At 36.0% G+C, this 26,523-nt stretch overlaps 1 protein-coding gene across 1 annotated transcript in view; it reads right to left on the reverse strand.

Annotated features, from left to right (window-relative positions):
* Positions 1 to 26,523, reverse strand: part of TTC1 (tetratricopeptide repeat domain 1) — a 53,498-nt gene that overhangs the window by 1,748 nt on the left and 25,227 nt on the right. The window contains exons 6-7 of the mRNA XM_044664460.1: positions 22,365 to 22,513; positions 7,851 to 7,905 (exon numbers count right to left, since the gene is read on the reverse strand). Coding sequence (XP_044520395.1) covers positions 7,851 to 7,905; positions 22,365 to 22,513 — 204 coding nt within the window. The remainder of the gene's footprint in view (positions 1 to 7,850; positions 7,906 to 22,364; positions 22,514 to 26,523) is intronic.

The following is a 26,523-nucleotide window of genomic DNA, read 5'->3' on the forward strand; positions in this document are numbered from 1 at the left end:
AAAGAAAAAGAAAAGAATAGCTAAGACCAGTGACAGTATATTGTTAGCTGAAGGGAATGAAAACAACACCCAAATGTATGAATACATACATTCTGAGACAATAATGTTTTACCTAAATAAGCCAAATCGATATATGAGCACTCAGCTGTTTAACACATTCTAAGGGAACATAGGTTCAATTCCTATGGGAACCATTTTGGTTTTGCATGGCCAGAGCTGGCAATCTGGCCTAGGTTTATCTGACAAAAGAGTGCCACTGATCCTCTGGACACATGGGTTAGGGTAGGTCCAAATTAGCACAACTTCACATGACCAAAAAAAATAATTTTACCTATAGGTCCATTGATTTTTGTGTATAAAGGATGGATCCTTTTTATTAGTTAGCTTAGTAATGGTGTTAAATTAAGCAACAATACTGCATCAAAGAGCTCTCTTATAAAGCATGCAGTAGGAAATGATTATAAGGAAACAGTAGAAATGCTAAAATATGGCTTGATATAAATGGAGCATATTATTTCGACTCTGCCTGATCCTTTATACTTCCTACAGATGGCTGACTTCTTCCCATGGGGCACCTATGCACATTCTCTTTTGTTGACTCTCATGGCTTCTCTTTAAATGCTACTGTCTGCCTTTTTAAAAAATTCCACAGCTTGTACAATTATCCCTGGGTCAAGTGTTTGATATTGCTGTTTACTGTTTTTTTTTTAACCGTTACTTTCTGCTTAGTAACAACAATAAGACAAGGGCAAGGTCTAAGGCAAATGGGGTTAAGTGACTTGCCCAGAGTCACAGAGCTAGGAAGTGTATGAGATCAGGTTCCTGGGGAGTGTTGATGGATATATCTATAGGTCAGGTTTCTCCCATCTGTACGGAATATCACAATAGTCTCTAAATTGGAGAATTCCAGGAGTTGAGTATAATTAATTCAATACATTTTTGCCTACTGTATGCAGGACACTATAGATCAAAGATATAAGAAAACATTCCTTGCCATCATGGAGATTATAATCTAAAAGGAGAGCAGATAAAATAAAAATACAAATACCTATAACAGAACAACACCAAAATAACTAGAATTTACATAGCATTTTAAGGTTTGCAAAAGTGCACGTGTAAGGCAGGAGCAGAGCTTTGAATTTCCTAGTCTTTAAGTCCTAGTTCACTTACCTAGTACGCCCCCTACCTGCTTTAAGTAAAAGATAAGAAAATAATGGGAGTTCAAAGAAAAGGGAGAGATTTTTTTCCCACTTGGGTGTGGAGTCAGTGGCAAAAATAAGGAAGCCAAAGTGACACCCGTTGGGTTTTGAAAAATAAATAGGCCTTAAAAAAAAGAAATGCAGAAAGGGGATGGTAATGGAAGAAGAGTTAGACATTTTAGATTTCAGGAAGGGCAAGAACAAAGGCATGGAGGGGAACTGTGAGGAGTTACTGGCTACAACAACAACAACAACAAAAAAACAACTCAGTATTGCTAAGGCTTAGAATGAACCAAATTGGTGATGATGATGAATAAAAAAGGGTATTTTAAAAGAGCTATATTGGGATTGATGTGATGAAGCTAGTGGAAGAGAGAAATCTTGTTTTACTTCTGCTTTATCTGCCAAATAACATGACCTATGGACTGTAAAAGAAAAACAATGGTTACTAGGGAATTAGCCCAGGTAGATGTCTGAATGTTTGGCCTCTGAAATTTCTTCTTGCTGTCAGATTCTGTAATTCTGAGATGAAACTCCAGACAGAGGGATAATAAGAGACAACCTAACTGCCCTCAAAGAGTTAAAACCATCATTTTAGGATGGAGTACATCTCAAGGAAATGGCAGGGTTACAGCAGGGCTGAAGGACAAAAATGTCCTTATTTTTTTTTAAAGGGAAAAGAGTAGAGTCAAAACCATAGGCCCATTAACTTCTATTCCTAGTAAAATTATAGAAAATATTCAAGGAAATGTTGAACATTTTAGAAAGTGAAACTGTGATTACATAGAATCAGCATATTTTGATTGAGAATAGGTCATGGCCTACTAATCTCATTTCTTTTTGGACAGGATTATTAGATTGGCAGATCAGGAAAAAGGTGTGGATATAATTTACCCATCACTACCCAATCACTTCTTCTTTACCTTGTAACAAAGAAAAGTTAAAACCAACCAACTGACACAGTAACAGTATCTGATAGTGTATGTAACATTCACCACCCAGTCTAATGCTTCAATACTAAGAGCAGGGATGTACGTGCCTTCACTGGTCCTCTGATACCAATACTTAGTTTGCCTAGTCTAGTAGTGTCAAACTAAAATAGAAATGGATAGCTTTCGGCTATATGTTAACTTAGAAAAACCACAAATTAATAGGTTGCACTGCATTTTTATTTATTTTGTTAAATATTTCCCAATTACATGGAAAAAAAAACAAAACCCTTACCTTTTGTCTAAGAATTGATACTAAGTATCAGTTCTGAGGCAGAAGAATGGTAAGGACAAGTAATGGAGGTTAAGTGACCTACCCAAGGTGGCACAGCCAGAAAGTGTTTGAGGTCGTATCTGAACCCAGGACCTCCTGTTTCTAGACCCTTGCTCTCAATCCACTGAGCCACCTGATTGCACCCCCCCCCCATCCAATTACATTTTAATCTGGTTTGGGCTACACTACATGATTTTTAGTTTGATACTTCTGATCTAGAGTTTACTAAAGCATATTCCATCAGCCTATCCTAATGAATAAGATAGAGTGGTATGCCACATGATTCTGGTGTATTTATAAATGGTTAAAAAAAAATCAGATGCCAAAAACAGTTTTTAATGGGTTGATATCAATTTGGAGGATAGGCTATATTGGTTTTTATTGGATAGCAATCCTTAGCAATTTGCTAAACAATATTTTTATCAATGATTTAGACTAAAGACATATGACACATCTATCAAATATACAGATGAAGGTATCTGATCTATATAGATGAAAGTATCAAATCTAATAAGACAAAATTCATTTGGGTTCAAATAATTTCAGAAACAAGGATTGGGTGATATTTGGCTAGACAACCATTCATGATTTAAAGTACTGTGGGCTGTCGGCTAAAAATGAACTAAAAGTGTGATGTAGTAAGGAAAAATATTAATGAGATCTTAGACTGCATTAAGAGGTATGGATCCAGGGGGCAGCTGGGTAGCTCAGTGGATTGAGAGCCAGGCCTAGAGATGGGAGATCCTGGGTTCAAATCTGGCCTCAGACACTTCCCAGCTGTGTGACCCTGGGCAAGTCACTTGACCCCCAATGCCCACCCTTACCACTCTTCCACCTATAAGTCAATACACAGAAGTTAAGGGTTAAAAAAAAAAAAAAAAAAAAAGAGGTATGGATCCAAAGGAAGACATATACTAGCCCTGGTCAGACTATATCTGGGTGTGAAAATAAGCTAGAGAACATCTAGACAGGGGTGACTATGATGATCAGGGACTTTTCAGAAGAATTAGAGACATTCTGCTTATAGAAGAGTATATGGATTGAGAACACAGGGATCATTCTCATTCTGCTTGATCCCAGAAGGCAGACTAAGAGCAATGGGGATGATCTGTAATGAGACAGACAGAATCTCTTTTTTAAAAAACCTTACCTTCTGTCTTAGAATCAATAATAAGTATCAGGTCCAAGGCAGAAGAGTGGTAAGGGCTAGGCAATGAGAATTAAATGACTTGCCCAGGGTCACACAGCTAGGAAGAGGCTGAAGCCATATTTGAACCCAAGATCTCTCATTTTCTAGGCCTGGATATCAATCCACTGATCCACCTAGTTGACCCATATCCTTCTGAACCAGTGATGGCCAGATGCGGCCCCCTAAAATGTTCTATTTAGCTGCGGGACATTATTCCTAATCTGATGAATACAATGAGTAGGATACAGTACAATGAAATTTTGAAAGAGTTGCCTTAGAAACAGACTGACAGATGAGCATTTCCTTTCCTTTGGCCCCCTCTTTAAAAAGTTTGCCCATCACTGTTCTAAACAATTAGAACCACCCAAAGTAAAATATGCTGCCAAAGGAAGCATCGATTTCCCCATCATCAGAAGTTTTTGAATGCAGACGTATTGGATATATTGTAGTGGGGCATCATTTAAAGATTGGGCTAGATGGCTTCCATGGTCTATCACTGAGATTCTGAGTATATAGAGGAGAGCATTAGAAGGTAAAGATTAAAGATGTAGTTAGAAAGTCTGGAATACACTTATCATGAACACTGAAAGTTCTGGAGCAGTACAGGTTTTTGATCAGAGCTCTGCCTTAGAAGGCAATCTATGCAGGAGTGATTGGAGAGGGATGAAACTAGAGGTGGTAAGCTTAGTTATGAAGTACTATCATAGTGCAGGTAAGAAGGAAAAACAGTAGTGGCAATGGAAGAGATCATGGGAGGTAATATCAGTAGGAATTGGTAACTTTACAATTCTAAAAAAACAAAAATCATCCCAAACCCTGACATGGATGGACACTCTCTCACTCACAGTTACAGTCACAGTCTCTTTCCCTTTCTCCCCCCCACTTTCTCCCCCTCCTCGCCCCCATTTTGTTTCCGGTTCAGAGAATTATCCTGGGTGCAACGGGCTTAATCCAACTTCCTTGTACTCAAGCTAGGTTAATTTTCTAGATTCTTCAATCTGTTATATTTTAAAATTTGATTGCCAAATTCTATGCCTCACCATCTGGGAAACAATCAATTAAGTGTCCTTATTTCTGCTTGCAGCTTGATCACTCACCACCCAGATATTTAACCTTTAGGGATTTCACAAGGCAAGAGATATTATTTTTCCTTTTGAAATCCCAAGGGTAGCCCAGTGTTACTTGTATTGCTAGATAGGCATTTTCAGTCATTACAAGTCTGTTTGCCATTTTTTGAAAAATCAATGAATTAAGCTCTGATATATGTTAATTTTTGTGCCTTTCAGTAAAGTTATGAGCTCTACCAGTTAAATATGTTAGTGTCCCAGCAGATTTATCATGAACTATTACATAGTTCAGAGAGTGCAGCAGCTTAAATTTGAAATTCTTTATTTTGCAAGTCAGCTGAATGGGAGACATAAGAGAAACAACAATTGTTTTCATCACCTTAACATCACTACTGTTTTGTATACGATATAACAACTACTTTGGGTTTCCTTTTCCTCTAATTAGATGGAATGGACAACTTAAAATTTGAACCTGACACTGCACTTTCTCTCATGAAGCACAAGTCTTAGTTACGTAGCCAATTCTGGATTTTCTGTAAATCAAGAGATAGCTCAGCCCTGAGAAAATGAACTTGATACCTAATACAGATTTTCACATTTAGCTACTGGAAAAGAAAGGAGTGTGGAATCAGTCTTTCCATGAGCAGTTAGTGACTCCAGGGCAGAGGAGCTAAGAAGCAAAAAAAAGGGTGGAAAACAAGAACAAATCAAAGCTCTAGATCATTTGCAACAGGACAGCTCATTTCTTGATAAGCATGAATCCTCTGAACTTAATATCTGAACTGCTTGCTTTCCAATAAACCACATACCTAATGAGAAAAAAAGGAGATAGCTTATGAGCTATGTATGGACTTATGTGACTAGTGAGTACCAATTGCTAGAGGTTTAACTCTATAATTAGGGTAAAGTATAAAATTGTTAAGACTTTAGAAGGTAGGCCTAAGGGCAAACTGAAACTGAAAACCAGAATGACTTCAGCTTGATTTAGTCATTTGTGATAGAAGGCTATTTTTAAAGCGGGTATATAATGTTATCAATTCATTTTCACTGAAGGCCCAGATACTCCAGTGTTTCCAGAACAGAAAAGCAAGGACATACAGTCTGTCTACATGTAAATAATTTATATTATTAGTCTCAACAATATTAATTTGGGTCAACTGACTAGTTAGTTACTATTATGTCTATGAATTTTTCAGAATTAGAATTCATTTAAGACAGTACTCTGCTATTCCATGCACGGGTGATTCAAATGGCTAGTGACAGAAGAGCAGGGTCAAGGGCCAATTCAAACCCCTCAGGCAGGGCAACCACATAGGTGGAGTCACAGGAGAGGGAAGATTTGAGAAAAGAAAATTCCAACAATCTCAGTGTATTCATTACACGTTATTCTAGGCAGAAGAAGTAAGCAGAACAGTGGATAAGCTAAATACCAGGAGTAGTAGGAAGATGTTAACAAAAGAGAAGCCTACATACACACTAAGACCAGGAAGCAATATACATAGACAACCCAAGAAGTCTTGTTTTGGTTTACTGAAAGTACAGCATGAAACAAGAGTTAGAAACAGTGTTCACTTTCACTCTTCACTCTCCTCTGGGCTGGATATTTCTCCCCAGGACAGAGGTGATGATAAATTTCACTTCCAGCCCAAGTCAGGGTTGCTACATGTCTATTCTATCTTGTTATTCACCTTAGCTAGCTGTACAACTGCATCCCACTTATTAACCTCAAAGTTAGCTAATCTAGAGTTAGTGCCTAAAATCTAGACGTAGTGATCTATTAATCATTAAGGAAGAAATACCAATGTTAGTAGGAAGAAGGCCATATATGATCATTTTTTTGCTTTCAGACATTTTCAACTTAGCACAAAAACTAAAAATCAAAGTATAACCTAGCTAAAGAGAATTCTTACTGCCCATTTCTCTTCCAAAATTGGAAGCTATCACAATCATTTCCTCTGATTAGCAGGGAATTAACTGTTATCCTGGGGATAACTTCCTGAGCCCTAATGTACTGTATTGATAAATGACAGAGACATTAAAGCCCATTAACAATTTCCATGAGGACTTTCTTCTCACGGGAGAAGGGTGAAATAAATGGCCTCTATTTCTAACAAAAAGGAAATATAATGAAACAATTTTATATTTTCCAATAACAAACAGCAGCAGGTTTTGCAGTTTATACTCAGTATAATTACTGCCAGTTCTCCAGCCATAGCTGTCACTCCCTTGAGCATCAACACTAATGAAATGAGTAGAGGACTTCAAAAAGCGGACAAAGAAACTGCACTTAAGGAAATAATACTATCTTGGGCCAAGACTAATTTTTTTCCTCTGAAGGATCTCAAAGCACATTTCTCTTGATCAGTTCAGTTGTAAAACAGGAGAAAAGTGCTCTAGGGATCACTTGTTGGGCTAAGAGCCAATGTGGAAAATGATTTCACTTCCTTTCCCTTGCAATTTATGGTGGCACATTTAGAATCAACATTTTAATGATTTCTATATTCATTTTTAAAAAATCTGGCTGCTGAAAAACAATTTGATATTTGACAATAAATATTAAATCATATTCCTAGCCATAGCCTTTAAATCTTTTGAGAATTAAGTACCAGATGAAAGCAACCAAGAGAATTTAGACTGAAAGATTAACACCGTAGATAGCTGAAACCTGCAAAATCTGCTAAGAGAGGAAAAAAGTATTTCTCCTTGAGGATTTCTATTGCCCAGGACAGATGGAAATTTTGATGCCACCTAGCACTGACAATGGAGTTAGTCAGATTTTCTTTGCAGCTATCTAAAAGGCCTTCCTGTATTTGGTCTATTCAAAAAAATGTGCCCAGAGACAGAGATAATACTCTGCCAAGGTCTTGGGATCCCAAATAGTGCTCTTTCCCCTCATGTTTAGGCTAGTAACAAACCATATCAGTTATCATACCTAGTCTATGGTAATTTTCAAAACAAGATAGGATTTCATTTAATTGTAGCTTGTGTGAGACCCACCAGAAAATCTCTTCCTTGAAATAAAATAAGAGTAAATTGCCTCCAAGTTACTGTTGCAGTAACTATACTGAATTTATTATAAATAGCTATTCCCTCAGAACAACAGCTTCCCCTAGAGAGAAAGAATGCACTTACCTAACATCTCTGCCTTTAGTTTTTCATTCCGTTCTTCAATTTGCTTAGGTAATCTCTGAGGGAGAAGAGGAGAGAGGGACAATAAAAACGTATTTCTTATAGTTATAGTTTTTGGTTGGTTTACTTTGAAAACAGTGATTTGGGAGCCAAAAAACAAACAAAGCAAACACCATGTTACCTTTAAGAAAGGTGTAACAGCTTGATTTTCAGGTTTCAAAACTACTGCTTAAAATCTACAAATATGCTGGGTATTTCCCATAAACAGGGTAATCCACAAAAAAGAATTTAAGAGGTCAAATAAAAATGACTGTAGTAAACATGTGCTAAAATGGAAATCAATTCAGCTCCAATTGTATATAAAACATACTCATCATAAATAATAAATACTTTTGTTCTCCCTGATGTCTACTCAACCAGTATTTCCACAGAGAAAGAATATCGGTTTTTGTGTTTCCAAAGGATATCTAGTAAAGAAGACAGTAAATTTATGTCTTGCTTGGCAATGTGGGCAGAGAAATAGGTTGTAATAAAAGGGGATGGTGGTGCTGGTGAGGCTCACCTTCTAGAAGTCTTGTACTAAAAGATGAATGCCAATCAAATGGCCAAAATGTTCTTGTTTGGAATACTCCTTCCTGAAGTTCCATTTTTTTTTTTTTGGACTAGACTTGTGCTTTATGCAATAGGGCTCATATACTTATGGTGAGGAAATTCTTTCTACTAAAGCACAAGGGCAATTCTGTGGATACCAGTCATTAGAGCTGCCAGGGTGCTGATTGGCCCAGGGTGACATCCACGACCAGACTCTGTCAGAGGGAAGACTCAAATTCAAGTCTTCCTTCCTTATAAGCCCAGTTATTTATATTGTTACATCATGCAGGCTGGCCCTTTTTAAGGTCTTATTTTTAATATCTAATTGTATTGAGGAGTCTCAGTTCTTGAGGGTCCTATAAGAGCAGCCAGAATTCACAGGTTTACCTTTAAAGTAAACTTGGGATAGAAATTTTTTTGGCCATAGCAATTCACAAAGACCTTTTGCTAAAGTGCAGGGGGTTTACAGTTCACACTGGGGAATCCATACCAATGAAATGGCTCTTTGAAGTGTAACAAAACTCTAAAAAAATGAAGTACTGCCTTTGTCCCTTTCTTTTATTGAATCAAACTAAATTAGTACAGACTAGACTGTGCTACAGTTTTAAAAAATAAAAACAATATTTAAGAATGCCAAATAAATCTGTAGGGATTAGAATAAAATAAACACCCAAATACTAGAAAAATATCCTAAGAATATTATATAAGAAGACATCTTTTTTTTTTTTCATGGAGAAACTCTCTCCTCTGGGGAGAAAGAGTATACATGGAAGTTCAAGGAAGGCTTTAATAATTCAATCAAATCAATCTGTAAGCATTTACTATGTACCAATATGTGAGGCACTATTTTTTTTTAAACCCTTACCTTCTGTCTTGGGATCAATACTGTGTATTGGTTCCAAGGCAGAAGAGTGGTAAGGGCTAGGCAATGGTGGTCAAGTGAGTTGCCCAGGGTCACACAGCTTGGGAAGTGTCTGAGGTCACATTTGAACCCAGGACCTCCCGTCTCTGGGCCTGGCTCTCAATCCACTGAGTCACCCAGCTGCCCCCTTGTGAGGCACTATTTAAAGAAACAATTTCTACTTTCAAGGAGTTCACATTCTCTTGGGATGCTACACTGTGTACACAGATTAGTAAATAAAAATTGCCTAGTCTCTTGCATAAAGACGCCACTATATAAAGTTTATTTAGTACCTGAGTTGCAATGATACTATAGGTACAGCACAACTTATAATTCCAGAGGGCTATATTAATTCTTTTTTTCTTGGAGACTACTTCTTTCTTTTTCAGCAAATAGTTTTTTTCCACATATAAATTCTTCTCTTTTACAAACTGCCTGATATATTAGTTATAGAGTACAATTTGATTTTTTCCTAAAGGAATCTTAAAGAAATTAGGCTTTGAGTAGGCATATTATTGCTCCCATCATGTGGAACCCTAAAAAGGAGGGGCAGAAGAGGGCACATTTTGGTTTTAAATTTTATACGAAAGGCACAAGATTTTTTGAGGAACTATTTGTAGCCTTGACAAATAGATATATGAGATGCTACTGAAGCATAATCATCATGATCAGGTTAAAACTTATGTATTAAATTTCTCCTCACAAACACTGGTATGATCCATGTGAAAAGTCTATAACTATCTTTTCCATATAAGAGGATAATTTTAGGGCAATTCTTTTTTTAAATTTAAATTTATTTAGAATATTTTCCCATGGTTACAAGATTCATAATCTTTCCCTCCCCTCCTCCTGGAGCTGACAAGCCATTCCATTGGGTTATACATGTATCATTGTTTAAAACCTTTTTCCATATTATTCATATCTGTAATAGAATGTTCTTTTAAAGACAAAGCCTGAATCACATTTCCATCAAACCACGTGATTAATCATAGGCTTTCCTTCTGTGTTTCGCTCCCACAGTTCTTTCTCTGAATGTGGATAGCATTCTTTCTCATAGGTCCCTTGGTGTTGTCCTGGATCATTGCACTGCTACTAATAGAAAAGTCTGTTACATTTGATTGTGCCACAGTGTATCTGTCTGTGTACAATGTTTTCCTGGCTCTGCTCCTTTTGCTCTGCATCAGTTCATGGTCTTTCCAGTTCACATGGAATTCTTCCAGTTTATTATTCTTTTTATCACAATAGTATTCCATCACCATCAGACACCACAATTTGTTCAGCCATTCCCCAATTGAAGGGCATCCCCTCATTTTCCAATTTTTTGCAATCACAAAGAGCACAGCTATAAATATTTTTGTACAAGTATTTTTCCATGTTATCTCTTTGGGGTACAAACTCAGTCATGGTATGGATGGATCAAAGGGCAGGCAGTCTTTTAAAGCCCTTTGGGCATAATTCCAAATTGCCTTCCAGAATGGTTGGATCAATTCACAACTCCACCAGCAATGCATTAGTAAGGCTATTCTTTTTATTCTACTAAGTCAAACACTTTTTAATAATCAGTAAGTGATTGGGAACATTTTTTCTGTAACTTTTAGTTCTCTCTAACTGTAATGATGTGAGATATGTATTAAAAAAAAATCAAAAGTCTGTTAGTTTCTTCTATTTTTATTAAAAATATTTTCAATACACGTGCAGATCATCTCCCTAAAGGTTTTGTTAACAATGAAAAAGTAGGAATACAGGAAAGTTGTTACTGATATCCTCTCAGTTAACATGATTTTCCTTTGCAGTAATATTATCGATAATTAAAAACAAAACATCTCTCTCTGTCTCTCTGTCTCTGTCTCTCTCTCAATGCTTTCAAGATTTGTGCTGCCCTCAAAATAGATTTGTGTCTCTCTCTATTCTGAGTCTGGTCCATATACTTTTTTTTTTTTTTAAACCCTTGTACTTCGGTGTATTGTCTCATAGGTGGAAGATTGTAAGGGTGGGCAATGGGGGTCAAGTGACTTGCCCAGGGTCACACAGCTGGGAAGTGGCTAAGGTAGGGTTTGAACCTAGGACCTCCTGTCTCTAGGCCTGACTCTCACTCCACTGAGCTACCCAGCTGCCCCCTGGTCCATATACTTTTATTCTCAACCATCTCTTAAGTTCCATTTCTACTCCATATACCCTATTTAGTGTAAGAGAGGATATGTTTTGATTCAGCAATACCACTAGTAGGTCTGTATCCCAAAGAAATGAAAAAAAAATGGAAAAAGACCTGTTTGTACAAAAATACTTATAGCTGCACTTTTTGTGGTAGCAAAGAATTGGAAACTAAAGGGACATCCCTCAATTGGGGAACACCTGAACAAAATGTGGTATATGATGGTAATGAAATATTATTGTGCTATAAGGAAATGATGAATAGGATGACCTCAGAGGGAACTGGAAAAATCTATGTGAATTGATGCAGACTGAAATAAACAGAACCAGGAGAACATTATACATAGTAACTGAAATATTGTGGAATGATCAAACGTGACAGACTTTGCTACTAACAGCAATACAATGATCCAGGACAATTCTGAGGGACTTATGAAAAAAGAAAGCTATCCACTTCCAGAGAAAGAACTGCTGGGAGTATAAATGATATGATTTATCACTTGCTTATTTGGGGTTTTGCTTCTATAAGATTATTCCCTTATAAAAACGAGTAATATGGAAATGTTTTGCGTGATAATACATATACAACTCAGATTGAATTGTTTGTCAGCTTTGAGAGTGTAAAGGGAAGAAGGGAGGGAGACAACATGAATTGTGTAACTTTGGAAAATTTATGTGGAAATTTATTTTTAAAAGAAAATGAAGACACTAAAAAAAGAGTAAGAGAGGGAGGGGGAATTGAGGTGTTAAGAGCTCAAATGAGGTAACCCCATTACCACAGATGATGAAACAGATTATTACTGAAATGTTAACATAGCTATTATATTTGACATCTATACATTGCCCTTTTCCCACTTTTATCTACAAATTCTCTTGAGGATGTGGCTGAGCTGCCAAGTTTTCTGCCCTCTTCACTTCCAATGGCTTCTGTTTCATGAGATGATATTGCTCATCATCTTTTGCCACACTCTCTGCTCACTGAAGGGATATGAACTTGTTGACCAAGGAGGTGCCTGGGCTCTTGTGGCCTAGCTGTGGCATTACTTTATATCAGAAAATAGTAATCATGAAGGGCAATATCTTTGTTTTTCTCCATTTCCCATTTTTCAGTATCAGTGGTTTATATGGAGATGTAAGACAAATGCTGTTGCAACTATATGTAGTATATTCTTCTCATTTTTAACTTTTTTTTCTCAGTCAGTGCGGAACACAGCCTTTGTTATAACTAATTCATGGTCTGATCACACAAAGACAGCTGATTCTGATGTGACTCCTACGTCAATAACCAATCTTTTCTTATCTGTTAGGACAGTCCTTTTGTGTGAAATATTATTTAGTGCTCATTAATGTGCAGGGCTTTCAAAAACTCTGGAACTGAATACATACTCAAAATATCTTCTGCAAATTCCTTTTGGGTGTACCTTTAACCCTGAATCCTCAGAGTCTGAAATAACTGGCAGATGTGATTAGTTAGCCATTGTCAATTGACATTTGAAAAACTGGAGAGAGAAAGAGCACACAAGACTGGGAAAAGGCAAAAGTCTAAAGCAGAAGAGATGAAAAATAATAGTGAGCTTGACTGATTCTTGGGAAAACTCTAGAACAGATTATTAAAGAGAAGTTTAGTCACTATATAGAAAAAGAAGAGATAATTGCAAAGAACCAGCATGGCTCTAACAAGAACAGTTGCAGACCACTCTCATTTCTTTCTTTTTTGGACAGAGATAATGGGGAACCGGCCTGGAGTTAGGAAAAGAGGTAAAAAATTTGGCCTTGGTCACTATATGACCCTAAGCAAGTCACTTAACTTGTTTCAGGTTCCACAACAGTAAAATGAGGCTAATAATAGCATCTATTTCCCCAACATAATAGTGGTGATCAAATGAGATATTTGTAAAGTGCTTAGCAGAATGCCTGGCACATACTAACTAGGTACCTGAAAAACAATTATTCCCTTATTTAGTGGAAGCATCCAAGAAAAACATATCATGCTGTTTTTGTGTAAAAGATTAAGAGATGTAGGGAATACAAGAGTATAATTATATGAATTCAAAATTGGCTGAATGATTGGACTTAAGAGTAGTCATTAATGTTTGCATGTCAAACAAGAGATTTCATGTCATGCAAGAGATTTCCAGTACAGTGCTCTAGTGATGTGTCTTCAGTCTGGTGATTTTAATATTTTTATTTCTAACTTGGGGGAAAAAGATATAGATAGCATGCTTATCAAATCTATGTATGATACAAAGCTGGGAAAGATAATTAAGTAACACTATGAAAGCATTCAGATCCAAAAAGTTTGATAGGCTAGAAAACTGGGTTGAAATAAATAACCATACTCCTTTACTCTACAACAGGGATAAGTATAATGTAGTGAACTTAGGTTCAAAAAATAGACTTCACAATTAAAACTGAAAGAAATATGGTTAGATAGCAGTTTAGTTTTAGTGGACAGGAAGTTCATTATGATTCACAGTATGAATAAATAGTGTGATATGGCTACCAAAAAAACAAATGCTATCTTAGTCTCTATTAAAAGAAGCACAGCTTCCAGGAATAAGGATATGGGAGTCCTATTGTATTCTGTCCTAGTGAATCCAATTCAGTGATCCCTCACCTACTGCAGGAGTTACATTCCAGAGACCCCCATAATAGGTGAAAATCCACAAAGTAGTGGTGCTACATTTATTTTATTACTCTTTGATGGTAAGTATCTTCCTCTGGTGCTTGGTTCACTGCCAGAAGCCTTAGAAGGAGCAGAACATTTGGGTGGCATAGGGCTTGAAATAAATCAAACTTTTATGAAAACTTCACAAAAACAACACCACAGAGCAACACTATGATGTGAAGTGGACAAGAAGAGATGCTGAATGTATGGGGACAGTGCAGGAGAGCAAACAGACTGATGCTACAGTCACTAAGTCAATCGGCACTCAGGATACAGAACACAGTGCTGTAGTTGGTCACCTTTCATTCCTTCAACTAATAGTGTGCATGTACACTTTCATGTTGGCAAACTTGCACAAGCAGAAGGGGTGTAATGCATTTCCATTGTGTACAGTACAGTATTCATCTACAAAATCCCGCAATAACAAAAACTCCATGACACAGAATATATATATTTTCTAAAATCTCGTGATACAGTGAAGCTGTGATAAGTGAATCGTGATATAGTGAGGGTCAACCGTACTTCATATGTGAAGTATTATGTTTAGTTCTTGGAGGAGGTTTAGGAAAGATATTAATCAAGTTATTGTCACCCAGAGGAGAATAACCAGGGTGGTGAAGAAGGGACAAATCACATTAATCAGACTGACTGAAGTAATTAGGGATGTTTAGCATGGAGAAGACTCTGGGGGAAAAATAGCTGTCTTTTTAGGTATATGGAGTGCTGCCATATTCCAATGAAAAGAACTTGTTCTGTCTGGTTTCAGAATGAAGAACAAAGAGCAATGGGGCTGGGGGGTGGAGCAGGGAGGAGGTAAGGAAAACAAGGGAAAAAAGGGGCAACTAGGTAGCACAGAAGAGTGCCAGACCTAGAGATGGAATGTCCTGAGTTCACACCTGGCTACAGACACATCCTAGCTATGTGACCCTGGACAAGTCACTTAACTCTATTGCTTAACTCTTGTTACTCTTTTATCTTAGAACTGATATTAAGACAGAAGGTAAGAGTTTAAAGGGGAAAAAAAAAGGAGCAATGGGGTAGAAAGATGCAAAAAAAGGACAATTTTAGACTTACTGTCAAGAATAATGTCCTAACTGGCTTTTTATTTAATTTGATTTCATTCATGTAATGGGGGCCACTAATCTATACATATGGACCCCTGCAGGCCACATATATTAACTTAGTTTTAAAATGCAATCTTATCTATGTTTTAATATATTTCTATGTATTTGATTAGTATTTCCAATTACATTTCAATCTCATTTGGAGTCACACTCCATAGTGCTGTGGGCCTTATGTCTCAGACCTCTGGTCAGGGGCATCAAGCTGCTAAGTGCCAAGGGTCACAGAATCAGTATGTGTCAGAGATAAGACCTTAACCCAGGACTTTCTGATTGAGTTGGTTCTCCATCTACTATGCCATACTGCTTTTCAAAATTTTTGTTTAAATAGTATAAGAATCATGATTAAAACAAAACAAACTCCAAACTTTCAAAATGGGGAAAAAAGATTAATTTTAGGAGGTAAGTTATAAATGTGGCTCATACATGACACTTGTTAAACACAAGGTCAAACCTCTCGCTTGGCAGCTTAAAAAATTAGCATCTTTTTATGTTGTCATGTAAAACTATGTCTTTTGGGATTGTACTGGGTCTTGAATTAAGCTTCGTTAACTTTGAGTTCAGTTTTTATTCATTTTAAGTGTTTATTCACAAATGGTACATAAATTCAGGTTTTGGTACTCTAAGTTCTAGTTTTTTGGTCTCAAAATTTAGCGTGTCCAATCAATTGCTAAAAAGTTATTCTTGTTGCACTAGGAAAAAAAATTCATTTGGAAGAACAAAAATCAAGAGTATCAAAAGACTTAATGAAAAAAAAATGTAAAGGAAGGAGGTCTAGCAGGACTAAATTTTAAACTGTATTATAAAGCAGTAATTATCAAAACTATCTGGTACTGGCTAAGAAATAGAAAGGTAAATCACTGAAACAGAACAGACACAACAAATGGTACTAAAGTATCATAGCAACTTTGTATCTGACAAAAGTATAGATGCAAGTAATTGGGATAAGAAATAACTGGTAAAAATTGCTGGGATGACTAGAAAGTAGTTTGGCAGAAATTAGGTATAGACCATTACACCATTCACTAAGATACGATCAAAAAGGACACATGATCTAGACATAAAAGGAGCTATCATAAGCAAATTAGAAAAGGAGGGAACATATTATCAATCAGGTTTAAGGATAGGGAAAGAATTTATGAGTAAATAAGCAATGGAAGACACTGAGATTTAAAACAGATCATTTTGAGTACGTTAAATTGAAAAGTTTTTGTACAAATAAAACAAATGCTGCCAAGATTAGAAGGAAAGCAAAAAATTGGGAAAATATTTTCATAGTCTATTGATAGAAGTTGCATTTCTAAATTATATAGGGAACTTTGTCGAATTTATATGAACATATACCAACCCTTAACTGACAAATGAAAAAAAAATATGAAGTCTTCAGGTGAAATCTGAAGTCATATATAGGTATATGAAAAAAATGCTCTAATTCACTACTAGGCAGAGGAATGCAAAACAAAACACCTCTGAGGATTCATCTCACTTCCATCAGATGGGGCAAAAATGACCGAAGGGCAAAATGACAAATGTGGCAGGGGATGTGGAAAAATGGGGACACTAATACACTGCCAGTAGAACTGAAATGATCCAACGATTTTGGAGAGCAATTTGGAATTACACCCATAGTGTTATAAAACTGCATATATACCCTTAGACCCAGAGCAATATGATTGCTGAGGTTGTTTTCCAAGGAGATCAGGAAAATAACGTATATGTCTCAAACTATTTATAGCAAGTTCTCTTTGTGGTGGCAAAGAATTGGAAATTGAGGGCATGTCTATCAACTTGGGAATGGCCAAACAAACTGTGGTATATGATTGTGATATAATACTACTGAGCTGTAAGAAATGATGAGCAGATTAATTTAAAAAAAACTTGGAAAGAACATGACATAATGAAGAGTAAAACAAGTAGAACCAAGAGAACATTATACAGCTATGGATTTAATATTTATAGATATGTGAATGTTCACATCCAGAGAATGAACTGAAAAATGGAAACACAAAAGACATAATCTATACATACATATCTGTTTGTTAGAGGATCCTTCTTTGGTGCAGGGAGGGAGAGGAAGGGACTGAGATACCTGGAAATAAATTCTAGCAAAAAAATTAAAACAAAACAAAAAGCTTAAGCATGTGTGGGCCCTGAATAGCTGAGAATTTAATTTTTTTGGAAAATGTTTGGGAACTTCTATACATTCCTATATCCATACTCAATATGGAATGGCTATCTAATCCATCTATTTTACGTATTCAAAGGATATGTCATCTGTTTATAATGGAAGAAAAAATTAAACTTTAGAGAAAAATCACCTAAATGTGATGGACTAATGCTATGTAAATACATACTATCCTACAAAAAGGCTGATAAAAAATTGACTGAATGGCCATATATGCAGATGATTCTTACAAGGTCCAAGAAGATCTCATTGCTATCTTCCTGCCTCATTTAATTTTTTCATGGATATTGTAACATTTTTTTTTTGCTCTAGTTGCCGATTCCTTTCATTCACTTTTAAGTAAATTGTTATATATCCAAAGATTTAAGGATACAATTGCTATTTATCACGCTCTGCAAAATTGTGCATACGGGACAATGACAGTGACCAGGCTGGTGTTTTTATTTTACCCTGGCACCATCTGAGAGAAGCAGCATGAAGCATAATAAGATATCACAGATGGGAATTAATGATGCACATAGGGCTGGATGTTTACAAATCAAAAGCAAAAAACAAGATTGGGAGCAGGCGGGTGGGGGAGCAAGAGTACATTAGCTACTCTGGAGGTTGGCTGGCAATTCAACCCAGATTGATGATGATGATGACTACACTCCAGGCAAGTTATGTGCTTGTTAGTCTTTATTAAAATAAAGACATTCCTTAAAGAGTTTTTGTTCAACAGAGAGCATGAAAAACCCTAACACTGGCCACATCACTATGTAGCTTCTTGATATGTTTAGGAACTTTATTATTATATGACCTTTTATTCATATTCATATATATATATATATATACACACATACATACATATACATATATATATACATATATATATATATATATATAAAAAACTAGTGAACATACACATATGTTCACTAGTAAGCGTCTTTTGGACTCTCAATTCCTCACAAAGGTCTAAATGTAGTAACCCATATTAACCTGATTTTCCATTAAAAATGAAAATCCTGAGTATGATTTTCTCTCAAAAACTCATATAAATATAGACTTAGAATCAGAAATCTGAAAGTCACATCTAACATTATTTGTAAAGGATTATGTTACTGAATACAATTCTAATTGCTCCAGATTGAGGTCACTTGCTTCCTGGTCTTTGTCTCTCTTCCCAGAGAGCCCTGTGTGTAAAAATGAAATTTGGGAGATGCCATCTTTAAGTATATATATGTATTTTCTATGGACATGTGGAAATTATCCAACTACATTTCCCATGGTCCAACGGGTTTCTGGTTCCGTTTCTTTGGGCGTGGGGACGCCTACGTCTCCACGCAGAGAACAGTTTAAATCTCCTGGGTTAGGAGGGAGTGGCCCTCTTGGACAGTAGACTCAGGAAGAGAGGTAACAATAATGGCTGGGGCGGCAGTTTTGAATTCTTATAAGCACGTGGTCTAATGACTTTATCTATCAGCATGGCTTATATTAAAATACTAATTTATATATATATATCAGCCTTTATCATTTTTTATCTTTATATGTGTAAGCCTGGATCTAGTTTTCTGGTATTTTTGCTCCAGAGACCTTTTCTCTGTTCCAGAAGCCTTTCCCTAAGTCCTATCCACCTTGATTCACCAATTCTTGCCTCCTGACTAAACTTGTCCAGGCCTTACCTTTGCCTACATCTGTCTGTAGTGCACTGGGTCTCTTAGACCTAATGGGATACAATACTACCAACCTTCTATGAGGCTAGACCTTGAAAGTCTAATTATCCATCCTCAGTGAACCTCCCTCCAGTTTCTAACTCATTGAGCCTGGACTCATTCATAAATGGTTAGCATAACTACTTATACTGTCATTCCAGTGATTCTAAACTGCTTTAGTACAAATCATATTCGCCATCCCCAACTGTCTGCTTCCTCCACCTCCCTCAACTTTATCCACTAAATGGCCTACTTGAGATTTTTCCCACCCCTTCCACTGTGTTCTTTGGAATGTCTGATCCATAATTACCAAACTTGCTTACATCCTAAACCTTTTCCTTTCTTATTCCTTCTGTCTTCTAACTTTCTCTATGCAGATGATTTCCAGATCTAAATATATAGCTATAGTTTCTCTCTAGACCTCTGGTCTCATATCACCAAATAATTTTTAGACATCTTGAACTGGATGTTCAAGACTACGTTCCATAAACATTTTAAAATTAACATGTAAAATCTGAATTGATTAACTCCACCTCTCCTTCTTCCCTCCCCCAGATAACTCTACTCTGCCAAATATCCTATTACTGTAGAAAAAATTCAATCATGAAATCTACATATCATTCTTGTCTCCTTACACAAATTCCCCATACTTATTAATTAGTTGCAAAGTCCTATTGATTTTATCTTTACAATCTCTTCTGTATGATTCCTTATCTTCTCTGACAATGCCATCATCCTAGTACAAGGCACTTGTCTTATCTTCCATTATTGCACTAGCCTTCTGGTGAGTCACCCAGTCTCAAATCCTTCCCTGCTCTTCCTAAAATACAGGTCTGACCACATCACCTCTTATTCAATCAACATTGGTGGATCCTTATTATCTACAGAATAAAATCAAACCCTTTGCTTCACCTTTCCATTCCTGTTACACCTTACTCTCTTCTACAGAATTCTAGGATCCAGCAACACCTGCATTTTGCATTCCTAGCAAGGAACACTTCACCTCCTAAATGATCCTTTTTTTGGGCTGTGCCCCATACCTGGCATTCTCTCCATTCTTAATTCCACTTCCTGGCTTCAAGGCTCAGTTCAAATCTCACCTTCTGAAGGAAGCTTTTCCTGATCCCTATTAATGATAATGTTGTCCCTTGGTTTATTAGCTTTGATTTATTTTGTGAGTGTGTTGTTTATACACATTGTTTAAGTTGTTTCCCACATTAGACTGGGAGCTCCTTGAGAGCAGGAACTATATATACTTTTCTTTGTATCCCCAGTGGTTATCATAGTGCCTGGTACATAGAAGGTGCTTAAATAAATTCTTGTTGATTTCAAATTGGATTCATCACAAATTCATCATGTCCAAAACTGAACTCATCATTTCTTCCCTCAATCCTTCCTTCTGTCAAATTTCCTATTGCTGTCAAAAAGACCATCATTTCCCCAAACACCCATGTTCAATCTACTTCTATCTACTCTTGTTTACATCCTGTACATACACAGCTGTGGACATATTGTGTCCCTGATTTAATATGAGCTCCTTGAGGGCAAAGACCATATTTTTTCCCTTCTTTGTGTGCCCTTTTAAGAACTTAGAACAGTGCCTGGCACATAGTAAAGTACAGAATAAATACTTGTTGACTGAATGACAATTTTTCCATATTTTCGAGTACTAGGTTAAAGTGCTGGCAGTTTAATTTCCCTTAATACTGAAAAGACAATTAGCTAAGAAGAGGATTCTATTTACAACAAAATGGATTTTCCAAACAAGATAACAGTTTATAAGGTATGTCAGTAACAAATTTAAACTATTGAAGAAAACTGACATCTTATGAGCACATATATTAGAAAAGACAGGGATCAATAATTTATAGTGGTTTAGGAAATTGCTTTGCTTTTTCTCAAGAATATTATGCTCACAACATAAATAAACAGAATACAATTTCTGGGCTTCATCTTCTTAATCTTTGGCTTTCTTTATCATTATCCCCTAGAACACATAGTGAAAAATCAATGAGGTACAGAGAAAAGGAAATGTACTACCCTATGTACTTTGCAGAGATAGGCTTCTATGAATGTGCAATATTGTCAGATACACTGGTTGGTTTTCCTGAATTGCTTTTTTCTCCCCTTCTTCTCAAATCTTTGTTATAAGGTATGGTTCATTGAATAAAGGAGGGGAGAAGAATAGAGTTAGGCAAAAAATTGACGTAAATGAATATTTCACTACAAATAAGATACAAATTAAAAGAAAAATTAATTGGGTAGCTTTGTAGATTATGTAGCTACCAAATAGCCTATCCACATGTATGCTCAAAGACCATTAATTAGGACATATTTTCTATGATTTAATGTTTGGCTACATACTATAGATCTTTGCAGTGGGAAGCATTATAATAAATGTATTCATAATATGTAGCCATTATTAAAAAAAACTTTGTCAGGTCAAATTTAAGACAATATGGTTAATATTCAAAATTTGGGATGAAAGAAGGGAACAATAATAGCGCTGATAGAAAATAAGACTATTATTTTGGTTTGGAATTGTTTATGGAGTTTAATTGTCTGTATTAGCCTTTTCTTCATTACTATGAATAAATCAAGAGTGAGTTGCAGTTCAAGATGTTTACCTGGAAGCCCAAATACAAGTCAAAAGTCTATGGAGGCAAGGAGACCAGTCAGGATCTTTAGTGTTGGAACACTAAAGCATTAAATGTCAAGAGCCTGGTCACAGTGTAGTGCTACTGGTAAACTGAAAAGCTCGATGAATCTGGAGGACATTTTGAAGGACAAATCAATTTAGTAACTGACTGAGTATGGCAGATGAAGGTGTTAAAAAGATTACTGAGGTTTAATGACTAGAGTGCTGGGGATAGATAGGGAGTCGAGAATTTTAAAAAATCCTCCTAATAAGTTGGAAGTGAAATAAAGTAACCTGTACTATGTAGGACTTTGAAATATTAGACTAAATTACTCTAAGAATAGTTGTAGGTTTGGAGTCTGCTTTTAGAGTAGACAATATTAGTTGTACAGTTAGAGTATACGCTCATGTTTCATAAGTAGTCCTCTCTTGGATTTCAATGGATATATCAACCAAAATTAGGCTATAAATATAACCAACTGGGCCTAAGATTTGTAACACAAATGTGTAATAACAAAGGAAGTAAAGGAAAAAAACATGAATAAGTTCTATAAATCTAAAAAGTACTTACCATGCAAGCTTCTCCGGCTTGGTATATTGATGGATCTTTTTCTAGAACAGATTTGTAATCTTCTAGGGCTTCATCTAGTTTGTCAGTTTTCTCATATAATTCTGCTCTTCTCAATATTGCCCTGATATAACTGGGATTTAATTCAATTGCTGGAGAAAAAAGGAAAGCAGTTATTATTATTAGGATTAAGTATACATCTGGTATAGGCTAGATTCCAGATTCCTTCTTTGATGTTGCCACCCAATGGTATAAAGTGGAATTTTTCTTGTCAAAGACTGTTACTTTCCTACAGATCAATTTATCAGCTATTTGAACTAGAACAAATTACTTATCTCTGAGTTTCTTCTTCCTTATCTTCAAAATGAGAATATTACTACTTTCCTCCTGGAGTTTTATTGTGAAGCTCAAGTGAAATAATGAATTGCTATTTGAAGTACACACTCTAGGGTTTTTAATTTTACTTATATCTAATGGGAGGTGTTTATGGATATAATGTGGATATAATTTTAGCATTGGTAGATGAAGATGGGTTTAAAGAGCTCCAGGAAAAATCCAGAACACACTCCTATTGCTATTCTTTTCTTTCCTCTTGATTTCCTGGCAAAGATGACAATACTTGGTGCTACTGCTATAACCGAATGCTAAACTGTTTCCTTTTGTACCCTGCTAATCACAAGCTCTTGAGGCATTTCTTTACCCATTTGGTTACACAGGAAGGAAGAGAGAAAAGCAGGCTGCTTTCTAATTTAGACTATTTAGAAACTCTAATTCTCACACAAAAGTGATACAACATGAAAAATCCTCATAAAATTGGAGGTTTTTTTCTTCCTCCTTAATGAATAAAGAAAGAATATATTCTAAATAAGATAATTAGTAAGTAGAAGTTAATTTGTAGATATCAGACACTTAAAAGACTAGAAGGAAGCTGCAAACTTATAAAGATAATAAAGATATGAAGGAAAGTGAATGTAAGGAACAGTATTCTAAATAAAGAAAATGGTAAACCCAAGATATATAGGATAGGAATAATCGGGAAACATCCTCTACCCTTTGGCATCATAGTAGATTTGAGGAAAAGTAAGACATGACTTTAGTCACTGAATTTGTTGAAAAGGCAAGACAGTCATTAGGGTAGTCAAATGAAATTTCAAAAGAACCTTTGTGACTTGACATCTGGGCTTTTCTGAAAGCAGGTTAGTTGGTGTGATGGTAAGTGTTTGAAAAAAACTCAGAAGAGAACTAAAATATTTGATAATATGGATCGAATGGCAGTATGTAATATAAGTGTGCCGGGAATGTGTACTAAAATGGTGGAAAATGATCTATGGGAAAGGAAAGAATTTAAGAACAAGCAAGAGATAGAGAATATTACAAAATGTAAAATGAATCATTTTGATTACATTAAATTAAAAAGTTTTGATACAAACAAAATCCATGCAATCAAAATTAGAAGAGAAGCAACAATTTGGGAAAAATTTTTTATTACAAAAACCTCTGACAAAAGTCTAATTACTCAAATTTATAAGGAGCTAAATCAATTGTACAAAAAAAAAATCAAGCCATTCCCCAATTGATAAATGGGCAAGGGATATGAATAGACAGTTCTTAGATAAAGAAATCAAAACTATTAATAAGCACATGAAAGTGTTCTTAATCTCTCATAATTAGAGAAATGCAAATCAAAATAACTCTGAGGTACCACCTCACACCTAGCATATTGGTCAATATGATAGCAATGGAAAGTAATAAATGTTGGAGAGGATGTGGCAAAATTGGGACATTAATGCATTGCTGGTGGGGTTGAGAATTGATCCAACTATTCTGGAAGGCAATTTGGAATTATGCCCAAAGGGCTTTAAAATATTGTCTGCCCCTTTGATCTAGCCATACTGCTGCTGGGTTTGTACCCCAAAGAAATCATAGGGAAAAAAACTTGTACAAAAATATTTATAGCTGTGCTCTTTGTGGTGACAAAAAATTGGAAAATGAGGGAATGTCTTTCAATTGGGGAATGGCTAAACAAATTGTGGTATCTGTTGGTGATGTGATACTGTTGTGATAAAAGGAATAATGAACTGGAGGAATTCCATGTGAATTGGAATGACCTCCAAGAATTGATACAGAGCGAAAGGAGCAGAACCAGGAGAACATTGTACACAGAGACAGATACAATGCGGCACAAACATAATGGACTTCTCTATTAGCAGCAATGTAATGATCCAGGACAATTCTGAGGGACTTATGAGAAAGAATATTATTCACATCCAGAGAAAGAACTGTGGGAGTAGAAATGTAGAAGAAAAACATATGATTGATCACATGGTTTGATAGGGATATGACTGGGGATGTTGACTTTAAATGCTCACTCTATTGCAAATAGTAATAATGTGGAAATAGGGTTTGAACATGTAAAACTCAGTGGAATTGCTAGTTGGTTCTGGAAGGGGGAAGGGAGAGAAAGAACATGAATCATGTAACCATGGAAAAATATCCTAAATCAAATAAAATCAAATAAATAAATAAATAAATAAATTTTTAAGAAAATGGGAGAGAGCTATGGCACTATGAGGAAAATACCAAACACCCTAAATAAAAACCACCAGAAAACAGTCCTCATGAATCTTGAGTCGTGGTCGCCAAAATGTTATTTTTAAAAATGATAAAGGCTGATATTATGAGGAAAATTAATACTTTATTTTGATAGAATAAATCGGACTATGCGCTTGGCTATTTAAAAATGCCGCCAGTCCCCATCTTGTCTACGTAGCCAAAGAGGTCGTCTCAAGCCCGACCTCCGAATTTAAGCTGCGCTATACGTTGGTTCCCGTTGTCTGACGTTATCATGTGGAAACCCATTGGATTATGGAAAATGTAGTTTCAAAGTCCCCCACATGTCCACAGGAAGTCCGTGAAATACTTTTAAATGGGACCTCCCTGAATTCCAAGCAACACAGGCTGTTCAGGTGATACTTCCTCCAACAAAGAATAATGTGCAGAAACTGTATGATAATTTATAGCTAGAATAGTTTTGAATTCTCAATCACACAACACATCATTCTCTTTTCAATAATCTTCAGTGGCTCCCTAGGTATTTAGAAGAAAACTCTCACAATCTGCTTCTAATCTACCTTTCCAAACTTATTTCACCAGTCCCACTTCTTCAGCAAAACTAGACTACTAGTTGTTCTCTGAATTCAATATTACATTCCATTTCTGTATCTTTGAATAAACTATCTCCCATGACTGGAAAAGTCTCCTTTCTAATTTCTTCTTCTTGCTATACTTATCTTTTAGGACAAGTCAAATGAAACCTTTTAGGTACTAGTGCTCTTTTCTGTCTTAAATTACTTTATGTCTACTTATCTGTATCTCCTATCTTATCTAGTACATTACAACCTCAATTATTCTTCCTCTCTAATCTTTGACTACTCTCTATTGGTTTATTTTCTACTACTTTCAAACATGACCAAGTTTCCTTTCTCATTAAAAAAAAAACCAAAAACCCTTTAGTAGGTGCTCAAGTTATAGCTCAGATTCCCTCATATCTCTTCCCCTTCTCAACCAAAGTTCTTGAAAATGCAAAGTATACCTGTGGCCTCTATTTCCTGTCTTCATTCCTTAAAGCACTGAAATCTGATTTCCAATCTCATCATTCAACTAAAATGGTTTTCTTGCCAAATCTTTGCTGGATCTGATCCTGTTGCCCACCTGCTCATACTAGATATTCTCTTTTCTCAGGGCTTTTGAGACACTACACTCTTGTAGCTCTCCTTTTTTCTAATTATTCTTTCTTAGTTTTCTTTGATCATCTAGATCAAGCCCCACAATTGTAGTTATTTCCCCAAACTCAGGACTAGGCCTCCTATTCTTCTTTCTTTACAATGTCTTAGTGACATCATTGGCTCTCATGGATTTAATTATTACCTCTATGCAGACAACTCCCATATTTAAATATCTAGGCCCAAGTCTCTCTGCTGAGCATCAAAATTCTGCATTACCAAATGTCTACTGGATATTTCAAACCAGATGTCCTGGAGACATCTCAAACTCAACATATCCAAAACAGATGATCTTTCCTCTCAAACTTATCCCTCTTCTAAACTTCCTAGTTCTGCAGAAGGCACTACCATCCTTCCAGATTTGTATACTCAGCATCAAC

This window comes from Gracilinanus agilis, chromosome 2 (genome assembly GCF_016433145.1).
Source record: "Gracilinanus agilis isolate LMUSP501 chromosome 2, AgileGrace, whole genome shotgun sequence".
Classification (NCBI taxonomy): domain Eukaryota; kingdom Metazoa; phylum Chordata; class Mammalia; order Didelphimorphia; family Didelphidae; genus Gracilinanus; species Gracilinanus agilis.